Source organism: Hirundo rustica, chromosome 1 (assembly GCF_015227805.2).
Source record: "Hirundo rustica isolate bHirRus1 chromosome 1, bHirRus1.pri.v3, whole genome shotgun sequence".
Lineage (NCBI taxonomy): Eukaryota > Metazoa > Chordata > Aves > Passeriformes > Hirundinidae > Hirundo > Hirundo rustica.
This window is the reverse complement of record NC_053450.1, coordinates 50055567-50080425: the sequence shown is the minus strand read 5'-3', so window position 1 is coordinate 50080425 and position 24859 is coordinate 50055567. Positions and strand designations below refer to the sequence as shown.

Genomic DNA, 24859 nt, shown 5'->3' with positions numbered 1-24859 from the left:
GAAATACACCTGGAATCACATCACAAGGAAGCAGGTTTCCCACAGCAGCACCAGCTTATAATTGCAAACTAATGGGTGGAATATGCAGCGGGGTATAAAAAAAAAATAAAACCACAGTCCTTTTCCATTTGTAAATTGTCAGAGGGCAATATAGCTTTTATCCCAAAATTTTGTATTCAGGAACTGGTCATTGTTCTAATTCTCTGAACTCTAAGAATTACGGATACATCATTCCTTAGCTCAAGAGCAAATAATTAAATTTTCACTTTATGGAAAAGTACAACAAAGACCAGAATCTTTCTTTGTTCCAGCTTATTTCCATTGCATTGTTTTTGTGATGGCAGTGACAGAAATGAGCTGAATCAGTAGCTGAAGACATGCCCCAATTTATATAATGAGATCACATTTTGAGTAATAATTCCTGCCATTTTCCTAAAATAGACTAATGTGCTTTTAACTACAGTTGCGTTTTGGGAAGCAGGGCCTCTTTCCTGAAGAGGCTATTCTTAATTAATGCATCCAGTGTGTAAAAAAAAAATCAGGCTTTTCTTTATAGTTTGTGCTACTGTCCAGTCTCTAGCCATGGGCTGCCACTCACCTGCGCTAAGTTCCACATCATTCCTTTAAGACAAACCTCAATATTTTGGTTTTCCCCAGATACAATGCTTGCAAAGCTCTCTTGAGCCATAGGATTTTGTAGGAAGTTACAGATGAGATACTTGGTGATGATGAGCTTTTTTAAGTGACTGAGTGATATTTGATTTCAAAAACCTAAGAATTTTTAATAAGTATGTTTAATGAGTACAGCTCTACAGGGCCCCTCTTGTAATGCAGCAATTTGTTTGGAGCCATTATATTTCATCATGTCAGTAACTCCCATTTTGGAGCTCAAATATGATGTATTAGGTACTGAATACTGTAAATAATTGCACATTTTCATGCTTCCTAAATACATGTTTATGCAACAGTCTAACAGTAATTGGCTCTTTGAAGCTGTGGTAGACTATGGGGTGCATACATTGCTAACCACTCTTTGAAACAAACACTGCTTTGTTTCTTTAATAATATGACATACAAACCCAAAGGAAATGTGTCAGCGAAGAAAACTGCGCATTAAAAAATTGCAGAACCTCTGAAATATACACAGAGATGTGATTTACTCTTTTTATTTCTTGCTGCTACACTAGTCTCACCGCACTGCTTCTTACAGTGCTCAATAACAAGCACAATGCAACTCAAATACTGGGCTCTGGAAGACACCTAATGCTATTTTGCAAAGAGGGACAGTCTCACTGCCATCAGGGTCTAACCGTTCCTTTTATCAAAAGCACACTGTAGGCAGATGTTGGTAATCTGTTCCAATGCCACAACCTTTGTCTGGCCTCTCAAGGGGGAAATGGATGTGTTTGTCTTTGGAAATTGTTTTCCCTTACTGAATTTAGCTTTGGTCCGATGGGAGAGTGCTAAATTGCATCCCACTTAAAATGCAGTAAGCCATCTGAGCAGAACAATTCCTAGTTGCTTTGATCAAGGATTTGAGCTAAGCTATCAGAGGGGAAAAAAGCCCTAAAAAAAATAAATAATACCCCAGAACCCTTTAATGTGACAGATCTCTTGCCTGTTTTGTTGAAGAAGATGCCTACTTTTTGTCTCTGCACAGTCAAGATGATGGTGTCTTGATAACCATTCTTTTTCTTGTAATAATTTTCAAATTAATTCTGTCTTTAGCTAAAGTAAAATGTAGATATATATCCCCCTAGGAAGGTTTAGATGGAGGTCACAATATTGTAGCAGGATAGCAAAACAAATGCTGGCAGGCTATTTCTATTTTGATTTTTTTTCCTCTCAATTTCTTGTAACTTTCTTCTGAACTTCACGAAGAATCAAATAAAATTATGTAGATCTGTGACAGAAAAACCCAGGATCTACTAGACCAAAATAACCAAGCTATGAATAAAACCCAACTCCTCTATGGGCCTCAATCTGACTGCCTCAGGAAGTCCTGAGAAAATCTGCTGCTTTCCATTTTGCATGATGGGTAATTTGCACCCAAGTGGCAGAGCGAGTTGTCACCCGGTCCCATGGCCTTACGCTGTCTTATCTCACTCAGTCCCCTCTATGCTCATGTGACATTTTACCATTTGCCTCTTTCGTTTAAAAAGGTGGAAGCAAAAGAAGAAGGATTCCAGAGAGATGGAGGAGGGGTGAAGTCAAGTACTGCATCTGTGTTGGAAGCTCTGATAGTGGGGTTGGCAGGGCTGCATGCTCTGATCTAGGTGAAATCTGTTACTGGCTTGTCTTGCCCTTTTTGGGATGTGGCTGTGGGGGAGTTAGATCATGTTAGAAGTTAGATTAATGCACAGCTAAGACCAAAATGCTTATTCTCCTTTCAGGGGGAAAAAAAAAAAAAAAAAGTAAGGACAAGGAGTCATTAGTTAAGATTTCCAGTACCAACTCCAACATTTAGTCTTCCTAAATCTTCCTCTAAGATCTTGGCCACAGCCAAAAAGCTGCATCACGTTCACCCAGATGTGTACAGTGTCGTTTTGTGTAAATAGGCAGTTGTGTTTAACCTCACATGAGCTACCTGCAGGTTTAATGCTTAAACAGGCTCACCTTGTCTACACAGACTCTGCAGCCTGCGGCACATCAGCATCTGTTCCGGTGTCCCGTACTTCCACAGATTGCACACGGCATTATGAGTAAGAGCTCCCTCCCATAATCTGATTTAAATTGCCAGTTGGCCCCTTTTCTGGACTTCAAACACGTGCTGCCGTCCTGAGAGCCTTTTTCTATTTTTGTCAGTGCTTACCAAGAATGTAAGTGTGTATCTCCCTTTTGGAGGGTGCTTACTGCTACTTTATCTGAGAAGACTCTCAATGAGTGCAAAGGTTGGGCTTATGTCCTGTGAGTTTGGGTGGCATAGTCAAGGAATACCTGTAGGGTAAAGGGATACTGAACCTGAAAACATGGGGGTGGTCATTTTTTTATTTAATAGAGTACAATACCCTGCCCTACAAGTGACATGTACCACCAGAGAAAATGTGTATCTGTAAATAAGTAGCAGTTAAAGCAGTTTTTACTCTTAACAATTTTTTTTCCTAATTCAGCATACCTGCTTTCATTGAAAGGCAAAGAGTTTGATGGTTAAATAAAAAAAAAAAAAAAAAGGTGAGAATTGACAAAAGGAGAAGGAGAAGGACAAAGAAAAAAAAAAACAGATTTTGAGTAGCAAAGTAGGTCCAGAAGAGTTTCATAAAACAGAATTGTGACCTGCACTTCAAAAATCATTTATTATGTAGAATCAGTAACACCTTTCCCTGTGTGAATAGTTGATGGTGAGAAACAGATGCATGGAGCTTTTAACCTGAATTTTTCCAAAATACTTTGTCTTCTCTTTGTTCCTTCATCATGGATGAATTGGTGGGTAGACCAGGTGGAGATGATGTGCTCTCTAGCACATTTTATTGATGCTGTTTGAGCTCCCGGTGTAGTCAGTTTTTGACATTTATTTTAAAACATATTTTCTGGTTGTGATGAGAATCCAGTGTTTCTGCAGGCAGGAGATATAGAGGGGTATGAAATGGTCATCAAGTTAATGGTGTCCAGAATCCCTTTATTGCTTTCAAAGGGCTGGCAAAACTAGTGAATGGAAAATAATGAACATGACAGATAAGTGGGCACTGGATAGAAAGCTTGAATAGCTGTGGGATTTTTTGGGATCACAGCAGCAGTGTTGGAATTTCAGCAAATGAAGGGGAATCCTTTCCCCAATCTGTTCTGCAGATGCATTTCTTAATATTTTAAGTACAATATTGCAGATCAGAGCAGTCTGTTAAGTTTTAAAGCTGAGACATGTCTTTCTTTTCCTACAAAATTTGATTACTGAGGGTCTGGTTGTGTAAGGTGCTGAGTGTCCTCAGCTGCCTCCATCATAGAATCAGTTCATGATTTCTGTATGCCTGGTGTCACAGAAACATCCAGCTCCTGTTTCACTGACAGTACTTTACAAGCAGAGAAGTCTGGGGCAGAAGCACAAATCTGTTAGAATCCAGTTTAGGATATTTTTTTTAGAAGATAAAAATGTTAACTTTTCTAGTCTTTTTGCTGTTGAAATATTAAACTGGGCAATGAGATTCTCAGGCATAATACAGACACGGCTTGCAAAACAGTTTCCAGGGAATCTTTTCAGATTTTGGAGGTCGGGGTTATTTTACATTTTGCTGCTAAAATAAAATTAGATCCTGAGAAGCGTCAGTTAGGTAGATATTTACACTTCTCTTATCCTGTAGTAGCAGGCAAATTTGCAGCACAATAAAAACTGATCTTTTTCTACCCAATGTCAGGATTGTTTCTGTCATATCCATAAATGGAACAGATTCAATGGGCAACTGTATCTTTCCTTCTCCACTGTTAGCAAGGGGATCATGCTCAGCAGAATAAGATGGAGGAATGCTGGGAGTCTTGCACCTGTTGTCAATAACACCACGTTGAGAATTGACAACCGCCACAATATTTCATATATGTGTGCTAAACAATGATTTAAAAAAAAAAAAAAAAAAGACCACTCATTGCAAACTAGCATGGCCCCGTTAAAGGGGTTGTTTCTTTTTGCGCTGCAATCGTCTCCCAGACCGTTTGTTGTCTTCTCCTCTGCACATAAAGTTTGGTACATACGTGTCTTTCGAAGAACTGGCAAAAAACTAACTTTGCCAGCTATTGCTGATGTGGAGAAGAAGCCTTACTCCATCCTCAGACAACTGCCCCTCCAGCAGGCATGGAAAAGTGCCAGGAACTCTTTTTGGGTGGCATTCTGGCCAATGCCTAGATGCCAAGAACAAACTATTTTTTATTGAAGCCAAAACCTATGTAATTGAAATTGTCAATAACCATCACTAATTTTCAAAAAACCTTTGTGTGGTTATCAAACAACGTAAGTGTGGTAATTGGGAACATGTGACATTAATCATGGGTGCAGAATTAGGCTTACCCACCTGGTCTAGGCTTCCTTTTTCTCACTTTCAACATGACATTAACTAATTTGAGGCCTGAGGCATTGTCAGCTTCTGACACTGAAGTGTACTAGCTGCATCATCTGGCATCATCTGGCATCATCTTTTACATCTAATTTTATTCTCCTGAAAAGTCTATTATTATTATTATTGGAGCATGACAATATGCTTCTTAGGAGAGAGAAAAAAGCCCAGGGAAATTATTAATTCAAGCTGTCAGCAATATCTAGCTCATTCATTTTTTTATGAAAAACATTTCTCTTGTAAAATAAAACTGGTGCGTGTTTACTTTTTGATAAAGTATCAGGAACAAGTGGGTATCTTTCTACTGGGGCAGTTTGTAGAAATTTTGCAAAGTCCAAATTAGCACACGTTATCCTAAAATTGCAGTAAGTTACAAAATTATGGCTTTTCGTCAAAAAAAGGAAAGTGTTGTATTTCTCAAAATAGATTAAGTGAAAATAAGTTCACATTGCAAAAGTGGTAATGTCATTAAATAATTTTATAGAACAAGGCCTGCTAATGCCTTGTGTGCTGCTGATGCACGTCATCTGCCAGTCAGCTTTCCACTTGTATTTTAGCTGCTTGTCAGATTCTTATCAGTTGGTCTGCTTAAAATGTGTTTTTATAAGACTTTTTATTTCATACACTTTGATTCATCTTTACTCTCACTGCAGATTCCCTATTTAACTCCACTGAATTAATATTTTAATACTTGTTGAAGTTGAAGGCAATTGGCATGTCTTCTCCTGGAGCTGTATTTACACTGATTTCTCTAGTGCAGTCCCTGACAACTTCCCACAATAATCAAGACTGAGCTGTTTGCCATGCTTCACAGAAGTGGTTAGTTAATGAAGATTTGTTTGGGGACAGGCTGAAGCTAATGGCATGGCTCATTTCCTCAATAAAAATTGCTGTTTAGTAAACTGTATCTGATGACCTCATGACACTCATGTCAGTCACCATTTTTCCTAGGACATTTATTCTGATTTTTACAGATAGCGGCTCTCCAACCATTCTTTAATACAGTTTTAGAAAACTAATGATGTGTCCACAATGAACCTAATCTCATAGATTTTTATCTTTCCTCTTTTGCTGCCTATGAAAAATGTAGATGTCTTTTAGTTTGTCAGCCAACAACACCCCTCCAGAAGTCAGACTACAGACTCTTCAGACAGTATTCAGATGCCCATCATTTATATGGTCATACTTGATATCTGCTAAAAGCATTATTGTGTAACGTTACCGGTGCGCAACCCTCCCCACTGTGCGCATGCATATTAATCATCCACGGCTGTAGCAGTCATTACCTCTAAATTTTGCCTATATTTTAATGTTTTGGTTTCCCCCAGTTGCACCCTTCTGGTTAGCTTGAAAAAGAACTCTCTTTCAATTCCCAGTCCAATGTGTCGTTGGACAAACAGAGCAGCTCCAGCAGATAAGTATCATTCCTGTCTGAAGAAAGGGAATGGGTTACAAGCAAGAAGTGAAGAGGAGATGACAGTGTTTCAGCTCTGGCAACTTGATAGATTTTTCTGGGTCCCTACTATGAAATCAAATTTCCTTTTCCCTTTTTTCCTCTTTGTGTTTTAGTTAGTAGAATTATAGTGAGGCCATCGCAGCAGGCCAGATAGGGTGGCTTGTAGAAATACAGCGCCTAAGGTCACCCACCCAGCATGAACTAAGAAACCATCATGTTTGCACTTTCTGAAATGGAAGAAATGGGGATAACTAGCACAGGCTGCATTTAAAGATCATTGCTAACCTGTAAGCGTACAATACCAGTGTTTTTTTCCTGTTTCTTTTTAACTGTATATAATTATCTTTCAGACAAGCTGTCCTTTTTCACAGCTTCTTTCTTTTGTTTCCTTTTCTTCTGATTCTGTGTCATGTTGCTGGTTTGAATAACTATATAACTCTTCCTGGTTTTTGGAAAGGAGAAGCACTGAGGTGGATTCCACTTGTGTAGGTGGGCTCGCAGTCCCTCTGTCATCAAAGTCATGTGTTGGCCCATGGGCCAGCAGTGCCCACCTCTCACCATTTTGTTGTTGCTGTTTCACTGCACTCAGTAGCATCAAGGGCAATCTCCCCCCTTCTTGTTAAGCTATATATCCTAGTCCCTGTTGCGTTAATGAATTTTCTATATATTTTCTGAATTCTTATTTCATATTATTAGCACCATTTCCCCTTGAATAGGGCAGCAAATAGAAAGCTCCAGGCCATGTGTTCCTTGCATAAACAGAAGTTTGCAAACACAGGAGTCCTGTTGAGTTAGTAAAATCCGTAGAATTTGAGTCACAACAATGTGAGGAGGCAGAGTTCAGGTCAGGCTGGCAATGAAGCATTACAAAGATGTTGCCTTATCAGAATAGCATTTGAGGTGAGGCTATTCTGCATTACATGTGTGAAATTCTGTAATTTTACTTCTTAAAATGAAAATTTCTGTTAAACAAAAGTTAGTTGGCTATTGGAGAAGTGCTTTGGTAATTTGGTGATTGGTAAGGCAGTCCCAGTACCCCTTTCCACTGTCAAACCTTAAGGGGAAAAAAATACCAGCTTCGCAGAACTTGGTCAGCCACATCTCCATTTTTCTTAACACAATCTTTGTTTTACATGAACTAGATTGAAAAAGCAGATTATGCAAGAATGCTTCTTCTGGCCACTTGAGGAATTTAACAGCAGAATAATAACTAATTCCCCATCCTGCATATAATTACGGCAAATTCTGCTGAGAGGATCAATTTTCTCCAGTCTCCATTCTCCTTTTATCTAATCATATTCAGCAGGAAGCTTTGCCAGTAATCTGGTTGGCTCAGTTCCACTTCATGATAGTTCTTTTACAAAAACCTCTTCTTGAACAAGTTGTTACAAATACAGTACAATTACAGTATATTGTGTTCTTCCAACTTGCAGATTTTAGAACATAACCTTTATGGTGAAAGCAAGGCCTGTGGTCCATTCAGATGCATGAACTGTGTGGCACAGGGTCAAGGTTTTTTTATAAATGCATTTGCTTGTGTTGATTTATCTCATTTGATGCTTTCAGGGAGCCCTCCTCTTACTAATGGGTCAGAATTGGTCATAAGGATCTGTTCCAGCACAAGGTACAAAACTCTTAACTAGGTTTGAAATAAATACAGTTCCTTTTACAAGAATTAGGTTGATAATAACAGCAGTAGATTGAATTAAGTGTAGTTCTGATATCCGAAAAGTTATGAGTTAATCCCTTTTATCTTTCAATGTACCCTAACTGAAATGTTAGAAACCCCTACTGCACACTGAAGGCAAAACTGTTTCCATAGCCAAAATGAATTTTGCCCAGAAAGAAATATATCCTAGGTAATCCTCCTTGTATATCAGAAGTAAGCCCATTAATCTCATGTCCTTTGAAGCTGAGCAGCTGAGGATATCTGTGAAATCACAACAAAGCCATACAGGTGTGCCTAGTGCTAGTTCCTGCATGGCCTGGGTGCCTGGCAGGCTGTTACGTGTGACCGTGCTGTGCTGGAGCTGGCAGCAGCCAGGGCACAGCTCTGGATTTCACAGCTGCAGACGGTGCTGAGGACTGTCGGGGGCTCCTTTTCAGGAGTTTAAATTCCCCGGCATTCAGGTGGTTTTCGAGTCCTGGCCCTCTGCAAAGCTCTGTGCCAAACGCAGGAAAAGACGGAGTCTTCAAGGTTACATGCTTCGTTTATTAGTTCTTATCTTACAACTTTCTCCGTGTCCAAAAGATGTTTGCCGCAGCTCGGACATCTGGTGACTCCTCCTGTCTCTGGGCTGTCCTTATCTTTTACACTAATTGCTACGTATTCTCTATTTACTATTTCTTACCAATGTCTATCACTATTACTAAAAAGGTTATCATTACTCTGACCCAATCCTCACTAACTACTTTGTGCCAACGTCACTGCAGAAATGGAGTGAGGGAACAAGAAGGAAGAAGAAGGAGACAACGCCCCAGATTCTCCATCTTGCCCCATTCACTTCAATGCCAAAAATCCCAAACCCACTGTTTTTTCACCCTGTGATATACTAAACTACTATTTTTCACACTCTTGTGGCCTGCAATGCTTCCTGCAGTGCAAGAAGCCTCTCCCAAGGACTGAAATCAAATCCAGTGTCTCTCTGAGCTCTGGGCTGGGGTCCCAGACCCCCCTGCCCAGGTCCCTGACCCTCCAGGGCAACCAAAGGAATGCCCTGGACTCCAGCAGAGGACAGACAGTTCCGACGAGTGAGCTTCAGCTGAGTGTGAGCTGCAGCGCCGCGTGAGCTGCACCAGGGTGCCCTTTGTCTTTCACTTTTGTGGAAGTTGTGCAACTGCCTTGATACCATCATCCCCCCCCCCATGTGCAAAAATGAAAACTGTTCTCACATTTAGAAAAACAGGAATAGTGGAATGCTTGGAAAGTCACAGTGAGCCAGCACTGTTGAAAGTGAAACAGCGGACGTTATCGGCTGCACCTCCTGCTTCCAAGGAGACTGCTGATCCTGGAAACAAGGAATATGAAATGACATTTTTTATTTGGAAGGCTATTAAAATACTTCAGCAGTGGTCTACTTGAAATGTGCCTGTTCTAGTGAAGAGGTTTGCAAATTTGTTATTAATGCTTATATTCTTGAAAGCTGTTGTTGTGCCTCGATTTTGTGAATTTTTAATTTGTCAGCTTTATTCAATCTCAAAAGATTTCTAAATGGATTTTCCTCTCTCCGTTCCTTGCATCAACAGCTTGCATTACTTCCACCCCTAATATAGTGCACAAATTGGTCCAAGGCAGAAAGTTGCAGTATGAATCCACATTTCCCTGCTTGTGCTTTTGACAAAGGATCATCTCAAACTGAAAATGGATAAATGAGAACTTTCCTGGAAGTAACTGCAAATGTGGGTCACAGCTTTCCAGCAGACCAGTGACGAAAATGAAATGTGGCTGCTTCCTCCTCTGACCCAATTGTTCTTCATTACCATCAGCAATAAGCCCAGCTAAGCAGTGCTGCAGCTCTCTGGCCTTTTAAATACACACAGAGATCACTTTTGTGAGGCCTGAGAACAGCTGGTTTTACTTATACATATATGATCATGTTGGAACAAAGGGAATCACTTAAAGCAAATAGCTAATAATTTCTTCCAGAGAACTTCTGGAATGTATGGATGCCTGATTCCCTTAAAGTCCTGTTTGTAGCAAGCATTGCTTCCTAGTAAAGAGACCACAGCAGAATGCAAGCGCTTGCTGTCTTTCATGGTCATCTTTTTAAAAAAGAAAGATAATTCATAACACATTCAACGAGATATTTTTCTTCCCAAAACAAAAGTTTTTTCACTTGCTGAGGGGAAAAAAACCTCTCAAGTACCAGACTGGGGTGATGTACTTTGTTTAAAAAAAAAAAAAAAAAAAGGGAAAACATGTTTAACTCCAGGGCCAAGTGTGTTTGCCTAAGCAAACTCTCTTGGGGAGCTGCAAGAACAAATATCAGGAAGACAAAAGTAGTCACCCCATAGGATACCTATAAACTGCTTGTTGACTCTTGAGATAGACAAGGAGACAGAATGGCATTTTTGTAAGCCTTGGACTAAAAATTAGGACAGTAGTGACAGACAAGGCAAGAAGACTTAGATGGCAAGCCACTGTGATCTCTAAGAGGAACCACTATGATAACAGGGAGATTCAGCTGGGACCAGCTGGGAGAGAAACTTATCTTAACCTTATCTTATTCCTTATAGTGAGTTTCCCAAAAAGACCCAGAAGAGCTTTTAAACTTGACTTTTACCTGACTTACTAGAGTTTTACCTGAAGTAGTCAGATTTTAAAATACAGGGAATTCAAAGTGACTCAGCAAGATGGGATAGAAATTAGTAAGACTGGACAACATTTTTATGAAGAAGCTGTGAGTGAAAATTGCTCAGGAAGGCAGGCAAAAGCTGCCCTGTGGAGCTGGATTGTTCCCTGCATTTGACACAAAGCTCCTGTGTGGTGTTTAACAAGCAATGTCCTGCAGTTATCAGAGCGACATAGAATCACAGATTGGGTTGGAAGGAACCTTTGAAGATCAGCTAGTTCCAACCCCCTGCCATGGGCAGGAGCATGTCCGCCTGCTTTGAACTTCTTTCGTAGGTCGCTTGCTGGAGATGCTTATTTGGTTGGTTGATTGATGAGGTAGAACTGAAGTCACAGGGAGCACACCTTTGCATGTAGGAGGTGATCACCTCCTACACCCAATCTCTACTGAATTAGTAGCCATTTTGTGAAAAAATAGCCAATTGGGCTGAGTTAAGGCTTATAAGGGCTGTGGGGTTTTTTACTATTTGAGTACAGGGCATATATGGAGAGCATCCTCAAGGAAAACTTACGTATTGTGTGCAGATAGATAGCTATATTGATTAGACAGAAAAAATACATAATACAGACTTCATAACTAATCTTCTGTCCTCTGATTTCTCCCCAGCTTCAATTTAGTTTAAATTGTAGCTTATGCCTCTCTGTGTGTGGTTTTCCCTGGGATCTCCAGTGTTTGGATTTCATAACAATTTGTGTTAATAATGAGACTAAGACATTTCCACCATCATGTGGAGTTTGTTTATAGGCAGAAGATTCAAATGCACCTATGCACAGTTGGGAATCCTATAGCACCTGACTAGGTCTCAGAGAGGTCCCCCAGTTTCTCCAGTATCCAGTGCTGGTACATGTAGAACACTTTTGTGTGCTCTCTGTGTAGTATTAAATGGCCTACAGATTTAACCAAACATCCTAATAAAATCTCAATTATAAAAAAGCTATTATTTAAAAAAAATAAAGAGACTAAAAAAAGGCTGGAATAAAGTTGATCCCATAAGCTGTTACCATTTTTGCCTTGAGTTGCAAGCCTTATCACACACAGATTCACTAGAACACGTTGTCAACAAGGTTTAAAGTAAGTATTTTGGGAAAGGTAGAAGTGATGATAAGTAATATTTAAAAGAAAGGCTTAAACTTTGCTGTTTCAAGTATGTTTGCCATTTCAAAGGGTTTCCAGCTTTAGCCATAATGCCCTCCCAGAATGTTTCCTCTTTAAATTTGGCTCTACCCCCAGAAATAATTTCCTTCTTGAAACTGAAAACAGCAGTGACAGCTCTTCTGCATGTTAAGACGTCACTGCTTAAAATCCGATATCACATATCCCTGCAGGCTCAGAAACTGGAGCTTTATTTTGCTGCAGAAGGTTGATCTCCAGCTGCCTAATTGTTCTGTGCAGCTGCTTCTTTCAAATCCTGTAAGGGCCTGATGTATCAAAGTTGAAATTATAAATTTCTGCCATGAAAATCTTCCATAAGTCCTTCATATCTATAGATAGATAGATAGATTTGGTTTTATTATTTCAAAGCTTGATTCATAGAGAGTTGAGCATGTAGCAACTGTACAAGACATTCTTTGAAAACTGAAATTCATTTTTTTTTGGTTTTGTTTTTCTTGTAATATGTCTTCATTCAGGAAAGATGCCATTTCAGAAGGCTTGAGTCAGTGTGTATGAAAACACACACCCTGACATTCACTGAGTGCCTTTTGATAGTATAGTGTAATACAATACAGTGTTGGCTACAAAATATGTTTCTTGCACAGCTGTCCTTTGCATTCAGTTACTTGATTTCAGTAATAATGAAAAATAGCCTGTCCAAAGTAGTGTTTCATAACACACTGTAAACAATATAATTTGATCTTAACAGCATTAGGATGGTCAATTAAACAGAAAGTCAAGCCACCAGCCACCTGTTAAATCCCTTCACTGTCCCTCCATCATCAAGAAAGCTTGCCCAAGCTCTCCCAGGGTGTTTTAGAGAAGAAGAAAAGCCCAGAAGGTCACCCCAAGGGACTTCTGGGAGCAGAAGGAGACAGGGAGGCTTGGAACCTTAGAGCCAACCAGCTGCTGACAACAGAGTCAGTGCTATTGCATTTAATATCTGCTGAAGCTGTTGAATTTTGACAGGTCTGCCAACACTAATCATGTGTTTGGTGTTAAAAGCTTATGATTTGACATAGTGATAGACTTGCATATCTTAACTGAAGGTTTTAATGCTGCTTTGAAATGGAAAGGAAAATATTCTCATGGATGAGGAAAAGGCCAAGGTACCTAGTACCTCCTTTGTCTCAGTCTTTTTAAGATCGTTGTTCTCCAGGTTCTCAGCCCCTGAGCTGGAAGGCTGGAACAGGGAGCAGAGTGGAGCCCCAATAACCTGGGGGGAAATGGTCAGGGACCTCCTGCACCACTTAGACACACACAGGTCCATGGGACTGGCTGGGATCACCCAAGGGTTCTGAGGGAGCTGCTGGAAGTGCAGCACCAAGCCACTTTCCATCATTTATCAGCAGTCCTGGCTGGTACACAAGCACTTACGGTATCATGGTGTTCTACTTTTCATGTCCCGTTGGTTCACTTTAACATTCTTCCGCATTTTAATTAGGACAGAACGGTGTAGCACCATGCAGGTAAGAGTGTCAGCATGCAAAAATCTAATAGTTTTAGGGTCACTTTTAAAATTCTGTCATTTAGGTCTTACATAATGTACAGAGGAATCCTCAGCATTGAGCAAAAAGCATTGACACACCCAGGGAAAATAGCAAGGTTCATACACCTTGCTGCACGTTATCCATGCTATATTCCAGATCCACTTAATTTCTTATAAAGTGGGGTTTTTTCTTGTTTTTGGTTTTGTTGGGGTTTTTTTAGGAATAAAATTTAGGATGACTTTGAGTTTATTTTTGAAAGAATAACTACATCAGTGCCTGTTTCTGCAACCTAAACAAATGAAATTAGATGAAAAATCACATGGGAGTTTAAGCCTTCATATTGATTTCAAAATACGTAGAACATGAGTTGAGTTGGAATTTCTGTGTTTTGGCCCTAACTGTAAACGTAGGATTAATCTTGACTGAAAGGAAACTTGCCAAAGGCCACAAAGTAGCATTGTTTTGACTGATAAACAAGTACTTGCTGCTGTGAAGTTTTGCTGAGATAAGGAGTGAAAAAGTTAAAGGGACAAAATTTCCAAATCATCACTCCCGTGTTTCTCAGTGGAGGGAATTCTAAAAATCCACTGCAGAGAAGAGGTAAACAGCTGATGTCTATGATTCAAAAAAGGGAGTCAGACTTTTGCCTGATATGTAGACATATACTTTTATAGGACAGCTTGGCTAAGCTATTTTATAAGCAACTGATAAATTGCTGTAACTTCTAAGGTTTGTCATTCATCTTGTTCCACTGACTGCCTGGAAGAATAATTAGCCAATTATGCTTGTCATATGTTGTCTTAAACTATGACTGATGGCTTCTGCTGACATTAATTTCAATATTTTAAGATTTTTTTTCTTCTTCTCTGGTTAGTTCCACTATTATGCTATTTGTGTCCTCTATGAAGTCTCCAGGTGGCAAGAGTTAATTTCTTCTTATACAGAGAGATAATTTAAAAGGACTTTGTAGTTTCCTTTTTCATGTATCACTTGCTGTTTTAGAATTCACATAACTACAGAATTTTACTAGGTACATAATCCTGTTGTTGGTCTATGCAACCACTCTTCTGTAAAGTGAAAATCTCAGACTCCACCCATACATGCATCAAAAGATACTTGCACTTGTCATAGTATTAACTTTAAAAATTTTTCCATAAGCATTTTCAGAATGGACCTCCATAGTCAAAAATATGTGAGAAAAAAAAATCATATGGTGATTTCTGAAATGTTGCTTCATTGCCACTGAAGGGAAAAAAAAAAAAAAAAAAATTATTTTCCTCACCAGACTATTTCCTGATGCGTTCAGTGTTGTGCATTTATGGCTTCAAATACCCAATTTCTTTCCTTTTATGATATATCTTCATGATTCCATTCCCACTTGTAAAACTAATTATGATAGTTTGTTCACCATCTTCCTAGGGATCTTGCTTGTAACCTTGGTATTATACCTCACTTTTTATTCTGCTCACCAAATTAAACCTGGCTCATTTTGACAAATGTTTGCCATCAGTGTTTAGAATCTAAATCTTTGTGCAAAGAGTAAAGTTACCCAAGTGCTTTATAGCTATCTGAAGTTTCTGGATTTCATGCGAGATGGGAAGATTAGCGCTCACAGTTGATAAGTTAGCTTTATTTCCTAAAAATGGATTAAATTACTGAGTTTCTTATTTTTTGCAACACAAATGTTTGCACTCATGAGAAAATTCAGCTGACATCGTTTTGGGAAATCAAGGAAATAAATGGCAAAAACAGCTGTAAGGAAATTAATATTTGGCTAGTTTGCTTGGAGTACAGTGAATTTCTCAGTCAGAGCGGAGTTTCTATCTGCTACAACCATTAATTTTGCTGATTTACTGTAAACATTAGAAATGGCATAAGAGAGCCTAATTTCCTGCCTTTCTTTTAGAAATAGTACTGCCTGATTCCCACATGCTGCCCACTTCAGCTTGGAGTGTTTATTGGTCCCATTTATTGTTCTTGTTAAGCCCGGGTGGCGTTCTTGGAGCTACCACAGTTCACTGCAAAGAGAGACCTGCAGGTCTCTGAGGCGTCCCTGGACATCGAAAGTTCAAAGCTGCTTAGGTTGGCAAACCATCGAGATCCCTTTCCTCAGGGGGAAATTTTCACTCTCAAAATTGGGAAGTGTGTGTTCTGGTTTGTGGCTCGTGAGGTGTAGGTTATAATCTGTAGGAAGGAAGTGCAAAATTGCCTTGATTTCGTACAAGAATGAGAGTTCCACTGAACTTCAGGAACAACTTTAGAGCTCGTGTAGTGACCAGATCAGGTAACAAGCGCAGTGAAACACTAACTGGTGACACCAGAGAGCTGTGCCCTTCAGCTGGGGTCTGTGTATCCATCATCCCCGGGGCAGCTGCTGTGAGTCAGCAGCTGACCCAGAGCTCAGGACTGATCCCTCCCTCTGCCTGCTCCGATGGCTCAGGAGAGAGGGGCATAACACGTCTGGACAGATAACATGTAGGACAGATCAGCGCAGAGGGGTTATGGACGAGTAATTCCCGTGCCCAGGGATGGGGGGAAGCACCTTCCAACACGGGCAAAAAAGTACAATGCCCCTAGATGTCAGGAGTAGAGCCAGGATCTGTCCTGCTGACAGAACAGCAGACCCTACTCTCTGTGGAAAACAAACCTGGAGAAATTTCTGTGCTTGGACTTTTGGGGAGTGAGTGAGGCAAACTGGCTGGGCTTGGACAGACAAGATGAGGAGGTCTGATCAGCAGATTGTGCTGTTGTATCATTGGAAGCTGTGCCTCAGCACTCCTCCTCGCTTGCTACAAATCCCTTATGGCGCTGTGCACAGTTACCAACAAATAAAAATATCTAAGACCTTTTAAAAGATCTCTCTTTTTTACCTCTTAGGCTCATATTCATCATGTCCTGCAATTAATGCCGTTTATGTCATTTTAGGATCTTACATCTGACCTGATGAGTCTTCCATTCTAATCATCACCTTTTGTCATGATTAGATCATTTAAATCAACATGCTGATCTGATTAAGTTATTCTAGTCTCAACCTCTACCTCTGATTTAAGGTGGCAATATCTAAAAATACTTAACCTTACAGTGATGCAACTTTGAGTAGCCAGTAGCATGTTTGTAAGTGTCCGGGAGCCAGTGCTAGGGGTCTTGATTATTACTGCTGAGGAGGTGAGAGTTTTTCTTTTACTTGCTTGTTTTAATTAGTCTAGGAGAATGTGTTCTTAAATCATTCTAGACAACTAAACTTCATTTTCTGTTTTATAACCCAAATAAAAATGTCATTTTACTTGTTTCCTGTTAACTCTGCCAAACATCTTGTGCCTCTGCCTCAGCCAAACAAACAGTCCGCACAGTGTGGTTCTGTTGGACAGCTAGAAACTGTTTACTCATTTTGTTGACCCAGTTCCAGCCAAGCAGTAAATGTTGAATACAAAAATTCAGATTGTCTTGGTCAAAGTCAGAAGAATCAGGTTTTCTGTACTATTTAGTTGCCAGTGCCCAGAAAAATGGGCGTGAATACTTTCCAAAAGAAAAGCTTTAAAGAGCATATGTGATTTTGAGGATTACCATGAGCAAGAGGATTATTATTTGAGAGACAAAGGGAATGAGAGATTACAGCACATTAAAAGAGAGCTGTTTTACATCAAAGGTGTAGGATGGTTACACACTTTGTATAATACAAGGCATTGGCCAGGGAGCCAGACATTTGGGATTTAGACTGAGCTCTCAAGCTCTTTTAGCTTTTCTGATTTCAGCTCTACATAGCAGTGTCTGAAATATGCAAAGATGTTTGTATTCTGAAGTGAATTAAGCAACGATAATCAGCTTACAGATTTCTGTTCTATGATATACTGAAGAAAAGAGGAAAAATCCAGACATTTAGGTCAAATATGAAAAGCCTCTGGGCTGTTTGGAGTGAGCATCCAGTTGAATGATCACAGGAAGGAATTTCTATTAAACAGCCCATCAAAATAGCCGCTTCTCTTTGGCAAAATGCATAACTCAAACATTTAATGTCTTTCATCTTGTCTTGAGATTTGTTTTCATCATCTGATCGTAGCTGAAATCTGAAAAAAGAAAAAATTGAGTGTGTACTTAAAAATTATTGTGCAATGTATATTTAAGACTAGAAGTTTAGATTTTTCTCCTAAATTTTAGATTAAGAAAATTTACAATCAGCATTATTATGGCAATAGATCGATATGATCTAGCCCAAAGGGCAGGAGCTTAATTGTCTTGCATCTCATTTTGCTTCCTCTGCCTGCAGATGTAGCTTGTAACTTACTTGTAGGCCAGATTTGAGCCTCAAAGCTGTGACAGCATTCCTGTAAATATGTTTGCCGCTGAATGACAGTTCTACATTGTCTGTCCCAAGAGCTGAGCAGAGCAATTCATTAACTCTGAACTATCATCCAGCCATTTGACATATCCCTATGTGTATCCCAACCCTCTCGGGACTGGATTGGTAAGTTCCAGCATTCATCAAAATAAAGCATCCAGACACATTGCAGTAAGCCTACTGTTCGTGTAATTAAATAAATGCAGGGAGCATGTAAATGAGTCTTTGGCAGCATGAGCCCTCGGCAGCAGCGGAGTTCGGCATTCCACTTTTCCCGGCAGTGCCCGTGGGGCCGCCCCGGTGGAAGCAATGGCCTTTCTGCCCAAGGTGTAAAATGCCATCGGTTCAGGAAAGAATGTTTCTAGTTCGTACATCATCTGACCGGGGTTCCTTCCCCTGGCAGGGTTTCCCTGGGCTGTGGCCGAGGCAGTAACAATAGCAGGCAAACACCAGAGGGAGTCATTGTTCTGCTGGAGAAAAGAGTGCCTCGGGACACGGCGTTTGTAAATAGTGCGAGGTCTCTACCCAACCAAAAATGTTCAGGTGACATGACTCCGCAAAATGTAAATGGTGAAACCATTCATTCTAGTGATTTTTTTAAAAGAGTTGGTGTTCTTCACCAGTTTTCAGTGCTGATTCCAATGTACTGCTTCTTCGTACCAAGCAGTTGCTGCGTAACACCCACGTGGGTGACTCCAGTAATTTTTTACATCTCTTCACAATATTAGAGCCTTGCACTTCAGTGTCAAGAGCCAGACGAGCAGGCAATAAGCAGTAACCTTTTTAACTTGTTTATTAAAGGAGTCTTTTCTCCTGGTCCATCCACACAGTCAGAGAGCCTGTGTCTCGACTGGTAAAGTCCACGTACCCTCAGAGTCCTGGTTCCTCAGAGTCCTGCATGTGGAAAATGACCAGGCTGCAACCATCTCTGCAGCTGACCTAGACTTCCATGGAAGCAAATCTCGATACACAGATAGGAAAGAGGCAAGTGGGTTATCTACATACTGGAAATAGGCTATACCTGCATTTTATGCCTGCTGAAAGTCTGGCTGTCCTCTGCTCATGAAGTTTCAGCTGGCCACGACCAGGAAAAGTGCATCCCCTGGGCTCTCCGTAGAGAGGCTCTTGCAACTGCTCAATTTGCAGTAACTGATTGAAAGGAGACAAGCAGTCAGCCCCAAGGTGAATCTATGCCAGTATCTTTTAGAAGAACATTTCAGTGAACAAACTGACCCAATTCCATTACACTTCACACAATGCTGGGGCAGGTGGAAAGCTTCTCCAATTCACTGCTGAACTTCCAAGACAAAGGACTAAAGTGGAGAGTCACTGTCTGCTTTTTCCGTGCATGTAATGAATGCTTCTGCTCTGACTGCTTTTAGTTTCTGTTATTGAAACGGTGCTTAACTTTCCACAGCCATTACACTGTGTCATCTGTGGAATATGAAGCAAAGATCAGCTCACCTGTCTTTTCAGCAGAAGACTTCAAAGCTCTTTTCTATTCTCAAAAGGGTATTCTATAAAAATCACCCTTTCATTGATGAATATCAAAGTAAATCCCAGCTGAGCCCAATGTTAAATTGTATACCCCTGGCTTTCACAATGCTGCCAAGCTGAAGGATTCTGCAACAAAACTATTTTTCCTAACAGCTTTATTGCAGGTGTGTAAGATCTAATGGAGATGAGCCTATTCTCTTCTTAGGTGTGTCAGCTTTACAGAGCTCACCAGCACAAAAAGAGGATCTTGGCATTGTTACAGTGGCGAATATAGAAGACGCTTCATACATCCGGGTGGATGACTTGCATTGTCAAGATCTTTTAAAAGATCTGGGCCTTATTAGAGGTGGGTGTTTAATTGTTGATTAATTGAAACAGAACCATACATGAATTATCCAGGCAGTAAACCTTTTTCTTCTGATAGGTAAAAAAGAACTCTGAGACAACTGGAATCACACTCTTGCCTCAACTACACCAATCTGAATGTAGAGGAGGAGAACTCTATTTGATAATGTAGATGGCTGAAAATTCTCAGAAACCTCTATGCAGACCAGATGTTCAAGTAATTTTGGTTCTACAAATCTGTTTAAATATCAGTATCTCTGCAAAATCAATTATGATTCCTTGGTTGCGAAGTAATTCATTGCTCCTTATTTTGTAGGTAAAAATCAATATAAATCAGTACAAATTTGATACTTCCAACAATATGAAGTAAAAGTTCTTACAAAACCAACTTTAGATTAGGAGAATAAAACTCCCTGGGCTGCTGCCATAGTCAGAGTAAAGACAGAGGCTCTCTGTAGACCTAAAGTTAGACTTTAGTGGTAGCATGCTGTCTTCAGAAGTGATATTTTCATACAGTATCCCTGGTCCTGTTTCAGTTTCTTTCTCCCCCCAACTCTGCTAAAAACAGCTGTTTTCTGGATCCATGCTGTGATTATGGACTTAAATTTAAAAATAAAACAGAGAGAGAAGGGGCAAAAAAGCTGCTACCACTGAAGACAACTACCATCAAATCTTGTCCTTAATACATGCTCTGGAAGGAGCTGAAGTGATCCCTTGTGAACAGCCCATTCACTGGGGACATTTCCATTCCAGATTTTTAAACACATCCGTGTGTCATTTCTCTGTGACTTGCTCACAGCTCCTGAGTAGTGCAAGTGTTTCTTCTGTAACAGCATTGTAGCACTGAAATGATGGGAAATAACTTTTTTTCTACAGCAGCTTTTATGATGAATCCTGATGTTTGGCCTGGAGAACATTGGCTTGGTGGGGAATGGGTAGACTCTGCACAGGAGCTTGTGGTTGTAGCAACTGTCCTCCATTAAATACAGATATCCAAAACACACTGTTTTATAGACCTGAAACAATATGTTGTCATCACCCAAAACATAAAACCATGGTGAATACCTCTTAAAAAAAAAGTGCAACAACAAACATTGGAGCTGTCAATTTGTGTAAACCCAAGAGCACCATAATCAATTAAAATCTGAAATGCCAAGCATGACCAACATTCAAAACTAATCATTGTGATATTACCTTAAAGCTCAAAAGGCTCTGCCAGGCAGGTTGCAGGAACTGCAGAAGGGGCATTTGTAACATGAAGAGTCATTTCTCACTAGGATCTTTCAGGATCTGGGTCTGTGAAAAGAAATCTTCAATGGTGAGGAAAAGAAAAAAAAAATATCAGCTTGCCCTTAGGAAAATATGGCTTGTAAAGCTCATATAGCTCTCCTTTATTAACACGTTTTTAGATACCTATGCTTTTGAATGCCTGCTTTAAAGAACGCTCACCCTTTGGAGCCCTTTCATGAGGACATATAATCTATGATAAAAACTTTTAGTCACGTCAGTGTGTGTGTGTGTCCCTGTGTCAGACCTCAAGCAAGGAAGAGAAGCACTGGATAGTGGTCTCAATGGCCACACAGTGACTGATTTCCAAGAGTAAAACTCTGAATCACTCTTACAGCCATCTTTTATGTTTCCCTCATTTCTATCTGAAGTTGTTACATCAAAGTATTACGACACTTAATTTGATGTTTGTAGTCGTCTGAAACTGAAGCCTTTCAACCTCATCTGAAATACGTCTGCCTTTCTGCTATAGAGTATTTTCCCTATCTCAGCTATGTTCAAACCCATTTACCAAGGTAAATCCAAAGGATCTACATATTAAAAAAACTCATCACTCCTTTGAATCCCCTGAAAACTTTATTCCTCTCATTTCAGTAAAGGATATTTCTTTAGAAAGTTTACCTGATGCCTTCAGAACTTGATGGAACTTTATCACTGTTAGCCTGTCATCAAAGTCATCAAAATGTTTAATCAATGCCTGCCGATGCTGAGCTGTTGGCATCCAGTCATGCCCTTTACTACAACACCTTAGTTTCATTTATGCAGCTGAATTTGCATCAGGAAGGTTTCATAGGCCTCAGCCCAGGCTTTGCATGAGGTTGTAAACTCAAACTGTGTTCAGGTTAGTCAGGAGCAGCCCCAGAGCCAGTTCTGTTTTGCCTCTGCTGTGTCCAGTATAATCGCTGCTGCTTACTGGAGCCTGGATCCATGATGGGTCCTTTGTGAACCCAAACTACGTCTAGCTTTTTTGCTAAATTGGAGAAGCAAAAGTTTAGGTGATCCATCCTGAATCCTGTCTTATTTCCACTTTCTGGGATCCTTTGGGAGTATATTTCTCACCCTAGTTCTGGTGTTGGCTACAGAAAATACAAGATGTAAGCAGAACACGCTTTTGTATATAAGTTTAAGGGACCTCTTTATAATAATGTGATAGCACTGTGATGGCAATAACAATCTGCATTTCCATCAGTCTGTTTTCCTTCATCCCTAAAATGGCACACAAAACACACCCACTCCAGAATGTAATGTGATTCATATGAAAGTCTACCCTTGGCCAAGCCTGTACTTGACAGCTCTTGTGCTTTGCAGAGGATTATTTCAGGGGGCAGTCGAGGAGAGAACAACTGAAGACTGAAGCCGTTTGTGTATACACAGATGTGTATTCCTGGGCTAACATTTCCCTGCCTGACCTCAGGAAGACTAGATGAAACACAGCACTAGCTGCTGAGTCAGTGAGGCTCTTTGAACTGATAACCACGGCATGTTCTGTGATGTGGTTTGCCTGGAAACATATTTGTTCCTTCTGAAAATACAAAATACTAAAATGACATCAGTTGTAGTGTGCATTGAAAAACCTAGGCTGAGATGGCAAGCTGTTTTAGTCCATAAATGATTGCAGATGTTTGGGTGAGGCTGCAAAACACGAGGCTTTTCAAATGTGTACATTTGGGGAAGGAAGTTTGGGACATATATAATCATGAACATATTTCTTATATACTGCAGCCTGTCAGCCGGTCCCATTTCAGATTGGCAATTATTAAAGATGTGCAAAAGTAAGTGGAAACTATGATCGCTGCAATGCATCTGTTTTAGTGAGTGTTTTCTATTTCTGACTCTATAGGCTTTCCTCCCTTTGTCTGATGCCAGTTACATACTAAACAGATAGAACTGTCAACAGGCTGGAGAAGAGGCCTAGGAGGTATACTGCTGGTTTTTATTACCACCAGATTGCAAAAACGTATAGCCTGAGCTGGTTTTCAGGCAGGCTAAGTCCCAGCTCTATGTCCCAGGAGCCTGCTTTGCTAAGTAGGATCTGGATGGTACTAATATAGAAAGCTCTCTAAGTATGTGATACCCTTTAAGTGAATGAGTCATTTGCCAGAATCACAGGCATAGGAACAGGATAGAAAGAAGAGCTACTAGATGAAGAACTACTTGCATTAGACCTGCCTCCTGATCTTCGAATTTGGGCTGTTTGGCCCTGAGTTCCAGAAGGAAGGTCCAATTGGTTCTTGCTGACACAGCATCAAGAAGGTGAGTGATAAGGGCTGTTGGAGGACATGGACACCTGCTTCCCAGCCATAAGAAAAAACAAGTCATCGTGTGCCTTCACCTTCAAAAAGCCAATGGCAGGCAAAATCTGTCATGACAAAATGATTTTTTTGTGTCACCTCTTTGGGCCAAATTGCAGATTTTTAATACCATGTGATAATTCTAACAAATCCTTCAGCTGACTTGTTCAGTCTAACCCTCTATGCAGCTGGGGGCAGAGAGTGAGGAGGGCCTTGCTGCAATGTATTTGCAGTTGTTCTGCAGCATTATCTCTAGTTTTGTGTTAAGTTCCTGTAAACCCAGCTGGTGACACCTCTGCACTCCTGTGTTTATTACTGATGATGAATTAAAAATAAAGCTTCAAGTATTAACATAGCAGTAAACCTCATCGTTCAGTTCTCTTAAAAATTAAACTGTCAACTACTTTTTCAAAGTTGTCCTTTTTAGGAAATTGCAACTCTTGCAAAATGCAGTTGGAAGATGGATAACGTAATTTCTTTTCTGATCGGTGTTGTTCTTTTCTATTTGACAGACATTTTATTTTAAAGTGTGGGTTTGATATAAGTGTGCCAAAAACGCTGAAATTGATTTGCAGAAGGCTAGGGAAGAAAATCTGTTGGTTTTATGAAATGTGCAAAACTATTTAGATTTTTTGTTTTTTACTCTATGGATTCAAGAAGCAATTATGCAAATAAATCAAAATAATTTTTTTAAATTAAAATAAATAAAAATCTACGAAGGAACTGCAAAAGATCAGTCTAGTAAGTAACTGCACATAATTGAGACTCAAGAGTGAAAAAAAAAATGGATTTCAGGTACATAGATTCAAAAAATCCTCCATAAATACTGATTGTGTGATTTTGCTAAAAGGCAAAATTTAGCCAGTGATTTCAAAATTCATTGCTGATATTCTGTCATTTGTTCCTTTCTCAATGCACCCAACTTCATAAATATGTTTCTGTTTAAAATGTCTTCTCAGTGTCTGAAAGGCTCAGTAAAACTTAGCAGCTGGGAGGAGAAAAAAGCAGAAAGCCCTTGCTGGTTCTGTCCACACAAACAGCTGCAGACAGCATCCGAGATTGAAACTGGTTCCTCAGGTGGCACCAGGGACTAAAAGTTTCATCAATAGCAGAGTTTTCATAGGAATAACTGAAAAATAGTGGGACAACTCACATGACTGGAGGGTTGTGATGGATGGAAACAGTCTGTTTCAAAAAGGCAGGGAAAAACTGGAGAAGTCTCGCTCTTTGCCAAGGGGAACTTTTGATGCATAGAAGTCAACCACAGCAACTGTGGAAGCCCTACAGAATGCCTTGGGTCAAGATCAGAGAAGTCATCTTCAAGGGGGATATTTCAGTAGGCAACTTCTACTGACCTCCAAACCAAGACAATAAGACCAACAAAGCCAAATTCGGGTCACTTCAGCAAGCTTTGGAAGGTTAAGAGAACCTGATTCATGTGGGTGACTTCAGCTGTCCAGACATTCGTTGGAAGAACAGTACAGCAGCTCAAGTTGTCCATCAAGTTCATGGAGTGCCTTCCTCATACAGATATTAGAGACGTGCCAAGCAGGAATGAGGCACTGCTGGACTCACAAATCAAGAAAACCTGCTTTGAAATATCTTGGTCAGTGATAT

At 40.0% G+C, this 24859-nt stretch overlaps 1 protein-coding gene across 6 annotated transcripts in view; it reads left to right on the top strand.

Annotated features, from left to right (window-relative positions):
* The window catches only part of DLGAP1 (DLG associated protein 1), a 407039-nt gene that overhangs the window by 320714 nt on the left and 61466 nt on the right, over positions 1-24859 (top strand). For 4 of the 6 annotated variants that reach the window (XM_040080984.2, XM_040080969.2, XM_040080976.2 and 1 more), the window contains one exon: positions 19525-19665. The exons of the other annotated variants lie outside the window; for them this stretch is intronic. In XM_040080984.2, the coding sequence (XP_039936918.1) occupies positions 19525-19665 (141 nt within the window). The remainder of the gene's footprint in view (positions 1-19524; positions 19666-24859) is intronic. 6 annotated transcript variants of the gene reach the window in all.